Source organism: Primulina eburnea, chromosome 2 (assembly GCF_022965805.1).
Source record: "Primulina eburnea isolate SZY01 chromosome 2, ASM2296580v1, whole genome shotgun sequence".
Taxonomy (NCBI): Eukaryota; Viridiplantae; Streptophyta; class Magnoliopsida; order Lamiales; family Gesneriaceae; genus Primulina; species Primulina eburnea.
In genome coordinates, this window is record NC_133102.1 from 40,059,860 (window position 1) to 40,071,487 (window position 11,628).

Here is an 11,628-nt window from a genome sequence, read left to right on the forward strand (position 1 = left end):
TCTTTTTGTAATTAAACTCTTTCTTAGGTTCTCCAAATTAGGCCAACTATTGAAGACAATGTTTTTTTTTTCCCAAATTTGTACTAGTAAATTAGATTAACACAAAAATTCAAATAACTATTCTAAAAAAATAAATCAAATAACTCGAAAAGTAACTTTAAATTTTTTCTATAAATAGTGATTGTCGTTTGCATAGTCGTACATCAACATTTATTTATAAATATAAATTTTTTAAAAAAATGATAATTCGTCATAGTCATCTAAATTGTGAGTGAAAATATATAACTAATATCATTTTCAAAGGCACTCAATTTCTTTGTCCGTCCAAAACAAAATTGATGATGTGATAGCTGAAAACGCAAAATTTAGAAAATCTTAAAACTTCATTAATATAAGAAAAAAAAATCTTAAAAGCTTCAATAATAAAAGAAAAACTATAATAAAATAATAAAATCGATGCAGTTGTACATCTCAATGTACACCTGCATCGATGTTAGTTTAACAAATAAAATAACAAAAATTTCAGAATTGCATATTAAAAGTAGTAACATGCATAATTTGTTATAATATTTATTTTCAATAATAGTAATGCAATTTTACTCTATTTATGTCATGATTCTAATTATATAATTTTTTTTTAAGTTGCAATGGCGAACATCACCAAACTTGAGTTTGAAGCACTTGATTTGACTGGAAAAAATTATTTATCATGGATTTTGGATGCCGAGGTCCACCTTATCTCTATGAATTTAGGAGATACAATAAAAGAAGGAAATGAAATGTCCCAGCAGGACCGTGCAAATGCACTTATTTTTCTCCGTCATCACCTCAATGATGGGTTGAAAGTCGAATATCTCACTGTGAAAGAGCCACGAGAGCTTTGGAAAAATCTAAAAAAAAGATTTGACCATCAACGAACCGTAATTCTCCCAAGAGCCCGATATGAATGGATGCACCTACGGTTACAAGATTTTAAGTCCGTAAGTGACTATAACTCTGCATTATTCAAGACTAGTTCCACACTGATACTTTGTGGAGAGAAAGTCACTGATCAAGACATGTTAGAAAAAACATTCTCCACTTTTCACGCATCAAACGTACTCCTGCAGCAGCAATATCGTGAACGTGGATTTCAAAGGTACTCTGAACTCATCTCATGCTTACTAGTTGCTGAACAAAACAATGAGCTGCTCATGAAAAATCACCAAATGCGCCCAACTGGATCCACACCATTTCCTGAAGCAAATGGAACTATATTTCCTGAAGAATATGAAATTGCATTTCCTGAAGCGAATGCTAATTCCACTCAAAATCATAACAATGAAAGTGGACGTGGACGTGGACGTGGACGTGGGCGTGGGCGTGGACGTGGCCAAAGAAGATACTATCAGCAACAAAATGGGAAGAAACATAAAACAAGCCACCAGCAGTGGAATTCCAATAATGAAGAAGCAAAGGAGAAGAGTTCCAAAGTATATGAAGAAAAATGTTATAGATGTGGAATGGAAGGGCATTGGTCTCGTACCTGTCGTACGGCAAAACATCTTGTGGATCTATACCAAAAATCAATCAAGGAAAATGGAAATATGGAGATAAATTTTGTGGACAATGATGATCCAGTTGATATAACTCACTTGGACGTCTCTGATTTCTTTGCTAATCCAGATGGAAATATAGATAATTTGATTGGCGGTGGTGTGTTAGAAAATAATAAGTAATCACTTTCATTGGTCTTGTTCCTACTTTGAATTTCTATTGTTTATTAGGTTATCGTTGCCTCGTTTTTATTTTGATGTTCATGTTTAGGATTTGTCATGGAGGTTTATTTTGTTATTCAATAAATGTTTTCATTATTCAATAAAATATTTCCTTTGAAAGCTTTACACATTATTTATTGAATTTAGCTTATTGAATTATATTTTTATTTTAGATTAACGATGAAATATCAGGATGAATGCTTAGTGGAAAGTGGTACAACACATACCATTCTTCAAAATAAAAGGTATTTTTTGGAGTTAACATTAGATGAAAATAATGTTACAACAATATCGGGTGCATCAAAAATTATTGAAGGTTATGGAAAGGCAAAAATCATTTTACCAAATAATACAAGCCTATATATTGAAAATGCCCTATATGCGAGCAAATCCAGTAGAAATTTGCTTAGCTTTAAAGACATCCGCCGAAATGGATATCATATTGAAACATTAAATGAAAATAATTTCGAATACCTTTGCATAACATCTATTATATCTGGCCAGAAGCAGATAAAAGAAAAATTATGTGCACTCCCTTCTGGAATGTATTTTACAACAATAAAAACAGTCGAAGCAAACATTGTCACAAACCAGAAGTTTGTTGACCAACAGAGCTTCAAATTATGGCATGATCGACTTGGTCACCCTGGGCAACAATGATGCGCAGAATAATAATTAACTCACATGGACACCCTCTAAAGAACCAGAAGATTCTTTTACACAATGATTATCCATGTGTAGCTTGTTCACAAGGCAAACTAATTATAAGACCTTCCCCTACAAAGATTGATGTTGAAATCCCAACCTTTTTGGAGAGAATTCATGGGGATATTTGTGGGCCTATACACCCACCATGTGGACCATTTCGATACTTCATGGTATTGATTGATGCGTCTACTAGATGGTCACATGTTATTTTGCTTTCAACTCGAAATATAGCTTTTGCTAGATTACTTGCGCAAATTATTAAATTACGAGCTCAATTCCCAGATCACTCAATCAAGACAATTCGTCTTGATAATGCAGCTGAATTTAAATCGCAGACATTTAATGACTATTGTATGTCAATAGGGATTTCAGTTGAGCATTCGGCTGCCCATGTCCGTACACAAAATGGCTTAGCAGAGTCATTTATTAAGCGTTTGCAATTAATTGCTAGACCATTATTGATGAGAACCAAACTTCCATCATCTGTGTGGGGACATGCCATATTACATGCTGCATCATTGATTCGTATGAGGCCAACTAATTATCACCAATACTCACCCTTACAACTTGCTTATGGTCGAGAGACTGATGTTTCTCACCTTCGAGTATTTGGTTGTGCAGTACAAGTCCCTCTCCCACCTACACAGCGAACCAAAATGAGCCCACAACGTAGACTTGGGATTTATGTGGGATATGATTCACCATCTATTATTAGATTTTTGGAACCTTTAACAGGAGATTTGTTTACTGCGAGATTTGCAGATTGCCACTTCGATGAATTGGAATTTCCAAATCTAGGGGAAATAAAGTTGTGTCCCGAAGAACAACAAAAGATTTGTTGGAATGAGAAAACACTATCTCATTATGATCCTCGAAATAATCAATGTGAGCAAGAAGTTGAAAGAATCATTCACTTGCAAAGAATTGCAAATCAATTGCCCAATGCTTTTGTTAATACAAAGAATGTGACAAAGTCACATATACATGCAGAGAATACCCCTGTAAAAATTGATGTCCCCATAGGACCAGCTATTATTCAACCTGCAAATGAATCTAAAATACGCCAGAAGCGAGGTCGACCAATTGGTTCAAAGGATATTGTACCTCGAAAAAGAAAGGTACGAGATAAATTCAAAAGCTCCTGAAGAGGAAATCTTGGATGATATAGTAAGAGAGATCAATGAACCAAACTTGGATAATATTATTCCTGAAGAATCAAATTCTCATGAAAATAATGAGATTTCAATAAATTATATATCATCTCGAAAATTGTGGGATCGAAATAACACAATTGTTGACAATGTCTTTGCCCTAAATGTCGCCCTTGACATCATACATAATGAAGACCCAGAACCACAATCCGTTAAGGATTGTCAACAAAGAGATGATTGGCCAAAGTGGAAGAAGGCCATACAAACTGAATTAGACTCACTAGAAAAACATAAAATGTTTGGACCTGTAGTACGAACACCTGAAAATGTAATCCCAGTAGGATACAGATGGGTTTTTGTACGAAAGAGGAATGAAAATGGTGAAATTGTAAGATACAAGGCCCGACTCGTAGCCCAAGGTTTCTCGCAGAGACCTGGAATTGACTATGAGGAAACATATTCACCTGTGATGGATGCCACTACTTTTCGATTCCTAATCAGTTTAGCAGTATCAGAAACTCTTGATATACGACTTATGGATGTTGTAACTGCTTATCTTTATGGTTCACTTGATAGTGATATATATATATGAAAGTGCCTGAAGGATTCAAACTATCGAAAGAAAATGATGAAGCACCCAGGGCTATGTTATCAATAAAACTGCATAAGTCCTTATATGGATTAAAGCAATCTGGTCGCATGTGGTACAATCGTCTTAGTGAATATTTGTTAAAAGAAGGATACACAAATAATGCTATTTGTCCATGCGCTTTTATTAAAAGAACAAATGAGGGTTTTGCAATTGTGGCAGTATATGTTGATGATCTAAATCTTATTGGCACTCCAGAAGAGCTTACTAAAACTGCCAATTACTTGAAAAATGAGTTTGAGATGAAAGATTTAGGAAAGACAAAATTTTGCCACGGATTGCAAATTGAACATTTGCAAGAGGGAATATTTGTTCATCAATCATCATATACAGAAAAAATATTAAAGCGTTTTTACATGGACAAGGCACACCCATTAGCATCACCAATGTTTGTTCGATCACTTGATGCTAACAAAGATCCTTTTCGACCACCTGAAAATGGAGAAAAAAATCGTTGGTCCAGAAGTACCATATCTAAGTGCCATTGGTGCACTGTCATATCTCGCAAATTGTACTCGCCCAGATATATCATTTTTTGTTAATCTTTTAGCGAGATATAACTCATGTCCAACCCGAAGACATTGGAATGGTGTAAAACACATATTTCGTTACCTTCGGGGTACAATTGATATGGGATTATTTTATTCGACAAAATCAAAGTCTCCTTTAGTCGGATATGCAGATGCAGGATATCTTTCTGATCCACATAAAGCTAAATCTCAGACAGGTTATGTGTTTACACGAGGAGACACTGCTATATCATGGAAGTCGGTGAAGCAATCTTTAACAGCGACGTCTTCAAATCACTCTGAGATCATTGCAATGCATGAAGCAAGTCGGGAGTGTGTGTGGTTGAGATCTATGACACAACATATTCAAGAATCATGTGGACTCCCAACAGCCAAAGATGACCCAACAGTAATATTCGAAGATAATACTGCTTGCATTGTGCAGTTAAAAGGAGGCTACATCAAAGGTGACAGAACAAAGCATATTTCACCAAAGTTTTTCTATACACACGAGCTTCAAGAAAATGGTGATATTGACGTCCATCAAATTCGCTCAAGCGACAATGTAGCTGACTTATTTACAAAGGCATTACCAACTTCAACATTCAAGAAATTGGTGCAAAAGATAGGGATGCATCAGTTGAAGGATCTCAGATGATTGAGATCAGGGGGAGTATCTATTGTTGTACTCTTTTTCCTTCGTTCAGGTTTTCCCATTGGGTTTTTACTGACAAGGTTTTAACGAGGCAGCATTTGAACTCCCACATCTCTTAGAAGTAATTTAATGAGTCGATAATCATCTAAGGGGGAGTATTATAGAAAAGATATTATAGATGATTATAATATTGTTACATATTCAAGTTCAGTAAATCTACTCTATAAATAGGGGTCTCCAATGATGAATAAAGCACACAAAAATCATTTTCTCTTCTCTATATTCTCTACTATTCACAACAGAAAACTAGTTAATTTACCAAACTGGATTTTTTTTTAAAAACCCATTATTTTCCACAAAAGATGGATCATTCTGCTGATAACATGACTGCAAATAATAAAATTGACCAATTCCAATTCCATCACAAAAAGCTAATTAACATAAACAGTAAAAGGACCGCCGTTCATTTCTCAGAAATCCGGCAACGGCTCGTGCGTGTGGCTGATGAAGAACGCCTCAAACACAACTCCAGCGAGTCCGCCGCCGATGATAGGCCCTACCCAGTAAACCCAATGGTGTGCCCAAGCCCAGCCGACCAAAGCTGGGCCAAATGCCACTGCAGGGTTCATGGATGCTCCTGTGAAAGCGCCGCCGGCAAGGATGTTGGCTCCCACTATGAAGCCGATTGCGATGGGTGCCACGATGCCGATTTCGCCTTTCTTTGGATCCACCGCGGTGGCGTAAACAGTGTATACTAAACCGAATGTCATCACAATTTCGAAGACGAGGGCACTCCATACGGATAACCCCTCGGTGAGAGCAAATGCAGCACGGGACACGAAGAACGGAGATAGAAGACGTTGAATCCGGACACGGAGAAGCACTTTCATATCTCGCCAACACGTTCTTAATTCGGTTTCTTATTTTTACGTTTTTAATGATTACAAACAGGTTTTGTATTTATTTAAATTCGAGTATAAACTAATTCTATTTTCTAGATATTGACGTAGTCGAGGTCGAACCTATGTATTGACGTTTTGAATTTTCATTGAATTATTTCATCGTGTTTATTTGTGATTTTTTGTTTTTAATGCTTTTGAATTAATGGCCATAATTCGATTGATTACATAATTGAAATCTAACACTCGACAGGGGGATTGAAATTAGGACAGAAGAAATCACATCGTTAGATATTTATAACGTGCAAAAGACGTATAACTCTGACGAATCCATAAAAGAACCTTGTTTACTTTTATTACGTGTTACGAGATTTTGAATAAACATATTAAAATCAGTAATAGGTAGTACATTTCTATTTATCAATCGACAGAGGGAATAGAAAATAGTGCGAGTTCTTGGTTAATACACATGGTGCAATTTAATTAAATGTTAGTCAATGTTAATTTAGCATAGGGGAAACTCGACGAAATCATATCTCTAGATTTATTTCCTCAGTGACTTTTCTGCTGCGTGCTAGAATTACAGGAATTGTTATTTTATTCGAATTGATTTTAAACCAACTATTTGAATTGTTTAAATAAAGTTGAGCTATGTCAATTATGGTAATTAATATACAGTTTTAAATATTTACTCTTCATGGGATCGATATCTGTACTCTAACCAGTACTAAAACTTGACACCGTATACTTGCGAGAGTGAAAACACGCAACACTTATATATCTTCACCAAATCTGCAACCATTGGCATCGAGAGTTGTAAATAAATTCGATAACAATGTGATATATATTTGAATAATAATAGTGACATAATATGTGCACCTGAGGAAACATCTTTGTAAAATGTACATGTCTTACTCTGGCAAGAAATTTCTTGTACCATTAACTCATCGGATCATATATGATATCTTCTCCCATATGTGAGTGGTGAATCATCAACAATATATTGACTCCTACGTATTTCAAAACTACATCCAATATCGCCATTTGATGACTCTCAATGGAGTTAGTAAATGGATCAAAATACATGCTAGTATGTAGAGTACTCTCTATGTTGTCCCGGAACAATTGACTAATTGTGAGGTCTAGTTATTATAGTCACAATTAATTATCAAAAAATATTAATTAATTTAACGTTACAGCGGAAAATTGGTTTAAAGTACTTAAAATGGACCTCATGACCTATAGAAATTTCGAGATGACATTCTCATAAATAAGACATACCAAAAATCTAAAATACATGTAAAAAGAAAATGACTCAAAGATGATATTGTTATATTCATAAACACACACACAAAAGTATCAGTCATATACAAATTAACAATTCACAAGCAACAATTCAAATAAAGCCAGCAAGGCATAAATCCATACCCACCATAACAACTTCAAATAATCATAGAGATATACCGAGCATCTCCCTGATAAATAAAATATGACGCAAAGATGATAAAGACTCGAAATAATATATATATATATATATATATATATATATATATATATATATATATATATATATATATATATATATATATATAGCAATGATACCCTGCACACCAGGTGTGCAGGGTATCATGTGTACCGCATACGTGGCGGTGTATGATTGATCAACTATTTTTTAAAAAAACAAAACAAAAAAATTTGTGTGGTTGTGTGCGTGCCACGTAGGCAGGTGCCCACAGGTGTGCAGGACACCTATATATATATATATATATATATATATATATATATATATATATATATATATATATATATATATATATATATATATATATATATAAACTAATTGGGAGGCTCCAACATCTAACAACCGAGAAATCTTATCTCACTCACGGGATCCACTGGCAGGCCAGAACCTCTGCCTAGTACTGCAAAACTACTTGGGTGACCTACCATGGTGCCTGACAGCAAACACGGTACCGCATAGTACAAAATAATGATGTTAAGATTCTGGTATGAAATAGTTAAACAACAACAATAATCATAAATCATGCATTATTTAATAAAATTGAATATAAATGGTACGATAACAACTGGAATACTTCTCGAGCAACAACGTACAGAGGAACAACATCATCATGTAACTAAACTGTCATGCCAAGTATGTGAGGTATGTCGTGCTGTGTTCAATCAAACACCCACGACTTGACCTCCATACATCTGATCACGATACATCAGAAAGACATAATAAGATCATATCACACAGAAAATGCATCAAGAAATAAACAATCATATTTTCGGTTTCAAGTATAACTAGGCTCGAAGGCCACCAACTGATTCCGAAATAACCACGTGTTCCAAGAGTATAATATAACAAGACAACGATTAACAATAACGATAGAAATCAACATGTATGTCATAATATCATGTACTAAAATAAATGTCATAATATGTTACAAAAATAATCCTATAATCAATGAGACATACATAAAACTTGTACAATCCACATAATCACGTTAATAACCATAATAATACATAAATATGCTTAAGACATAAATTATATGTTATCGTCGTATGTTAACAAAATATAACATACTTATACCGATTTTGAACGATACAAAAGCTCAACTTTATCTCATCGGCCTAACAAATAAGATAGCAAACCGAATAATTCAACAATTCGCAATAAACCTAAAATAATCCAATTAATTACCAAAGTTAAATTTATTTGCCAAAAATCCAACTTAACGACTTAATTATCAAAATTTAGTCTCAATATTCTCAATATTTCACCAAATTATTATGTCTTATTTTAAAATAATTCTCCATTCCCAAATTAAGTCTAATATTCAACTATAAATATCTAATAATCTCCCGAATAGATTATTTTCCAACTTTTCAAATAATGTGATTTTATTTAACTAATTATTGTTCCAGTAAATTCCAACAACTACGAAAATCATCGCAATTTATTAATTCTAATTTATCAGTTCGAAAAACTATACCTCAAGCACGTCCCAACACTTAAACCTAAAATTAAACTCGAATAATACATCATTACATTTTTAAAAAAATTATTTAGATTTAAGTAAAAATAAAAAAAATCATCAAAATAATAGTAAAAATATGTTAGATATATATAAATATAAATTATTAGAAAAATATTTTAATTAATACCGTCGTAACTATTAAAAATATGAACCATATTCCTCAGGAAAAAACTTTACGAGTAATGTAGTTAAAAAAATACGATTTTATTTTTATATTATATATAATATGTGTATGAATATAAATATATATTTATATTTGCACTCCCTACCTGTGCAAGAGGCGGGGACCAAAATATTATTTTAATTTTCTATTTTGCTGTCCCGCTTATTGCAGAGTTGGAGCAGTGTGATTTTTTTTTTTATTTGTAATTTTTGTCATAATTTGATAGATTATTAAAATACATTATATTTTGATAATTTTTTTGGAAAGTGCTATATTCTGTTAATAAAAACCCATCCAGTTGTATTTTTTGTTTTTTGGGTCAATTCCAATGGTGTATTTAGATTAAGTGATTAACACAAAAATTAAAATAACTATTCTAAAAAAAAAATCAAATAACTCGAACTTTAATTTTTTTTCTATAAATAGTGATTGTCGTTTTCATAGTCACATCAACATTTATTTATAAAATATAATTTTTTTTAAAAAAATGACAATTCGTCATAGTCATCTAAATTGTGAGTGAAAATATATTACTAATATCATTTTCAAAGGCACTCAATTTCTTTGTCCGTCCAAAACAAAATTGATGATGTGATAGCTGAAAACGTAAAATTTAAGAAAATCTTAAAACTTCATTAATATAAGAAAAAAAAATCTTAAAAGCTTCAATAATAAAAGAAAAACTATAATAAAATACAAAGAAAACTAGTTAATTTACCAAACTGGATTTTTTTTAAAAACCCATTATTTTCCACAAAAGATGGATCATTCTGCTGATAACATGACTGCAAATAATAAAATTGACCCATTCCAATTCCATCACAAAAAGCTAATTAACATAAACAGTAAAAGGACCGCCGTTCATTTCTCAGAAATCCGGCAACGGCTCGTGCGTGTGGCTGATGAAGAACGCCTCATACACAACTCCAGCGAGTCCGCCGCCGATGATAGGCCCTACCCAGTAAACCCAATGGTGTGCCCAAGCCCAGCCGACCAAAGCTGGGCCAAATGCCACTGCAGGGTTCATGGATGCTCCTGTGAAAGCGCCGCCGGCGAGGATGTTGGCTCCCACTATGAAGCCGATTGCGATGGGTGCCACGATGCCGATTTCGCCTTTCTTTGGATCCACCGCGGTGGCGTAAACAGTGTATACTAGACCGAATGTCATCACAATTTCGAAGACGAGGGCACTCCATACGGATAACCCCTCGGTGAGAGCAAATGCAGGCGCTAGCTGCACAAGATATATGGAAGATAAATGCCAATGCAGAGTTCAGCTTGGGGATGGATTCACTGTTACACTTAGTTCTACATGAATAATTAAAGAGATCTGAACAAAACTTACAGTCCACCCAGTGCAGAAGGAGAGGAGCAGGCAAGCAATAACAGATCCAAGCAACTGAGCTATTATGTAAAGGACGCCGCGGATGAGACTGATGTTACCACCAACAAAAAGCCCGAAAGTGACGGCCGGGTTGACGTGGCCTCCGGAGATATTGGCCGCAACAGAGACTGCCACGAACAACCCGAAAGCATGGGCTATCGCGGCAGAGATGAGGCCCGCGGGCGATCCCGGTGCGTTCCCCGTCAGCTTATTGTAAGCCATTCCAGATCCGGAGCCGGCAAAGACGAAGATGAGTGTGCTGATAAACTCGGCCACCACAGCTTTCGCGGTACCTGGATGCCGGAATTCATTTGGTTCGCCGATGGCGACATGGCGGAGGGGGACGTTGAAGTATTCGTTGGAGGTCGGCATTATAGGGAAATCTAGACTTTGTTGGGTGAAGCAAGTTTTGGAGTGTAATAAATAATATATGTGCATGGCATATAATTTATTTATATAATGGATGGAGGCTTGGTTTTGAGTTTTGACCGAAACCCGTGGTAATATTCAAATCATTTTTTTATTTTTATTTTCTACTTTCGTGTTAGTACAGAAATTTATTTTCTGCGGTACAATAATTTTACTATATTAATGTTTTGAAACAATTGTAGGTTATATTTTAGGTCTCGTATATTTTTCATTTTTTTATTATATTATAAGTTAATGTATACTCCAGTTCATTAATTTAAATATTTTTTCAATTCTAATC

The 11,628-nt window shown here is 34.3% G+C and overlaps 3 protein-coding genes across 3 annotated transcripts; 1 reads left to right on the top strand and 2 right to left on the bottom strand.

Annotated features, from left to right (window-relative positions):
- Positions 1-647: 647 nt before the first annotated feature.
- On the top strand, positions 648-1,718 carry LOC140824298 (uncharacterized). Its single transcript, XM_073185899.1, has one exon. It carries the CDS (start codon positions 648-650, stop codon positions 1,716-1,718), a length of 1,071 nt encoding a protein of 356 aa, XP_073042000.1.
- Positions 1,719-5,899: 4,181 nt separating this feature from the next.
- Positions 5,900-6,319, bottom strand: LOC140824299 (probable aquaporin TIP-type). The gene has a single exon (XM_073185900.1). The coding sequence runs from the start codon at positions 6,317-6,319 to the stop codon at positions 5,900-5,902; it is 420 nt and encodes a 139-aa protein (XP_073042001.1).
- A 3,905-nt stretch (positions 6,320-10,224) lies between these two features.
- On the bottom strand, positions 10,225-11,349 carry LOC140823162 (probable aquaporin TIP-type). Its single transcript, XM_073184346.1, has 2 exons — positions 10,881-11,349; positions 10,225-10,769 (listed from the first exon to the last, which is right to left on the bottom strand). Exons 1-2 carry the CDS (start codon positions 11,289-11,291, stop codon positions 10,404-10,406), a joined length of 777 nt encoding a protein of 258 aa, XP_073040447.1. The 5' UTR covers positions 11,292-11,349; the 3' UTR covers positions 10,225-10,403.
- Positions 11,350-11,628: the final 279 nt, after the last annotated feature.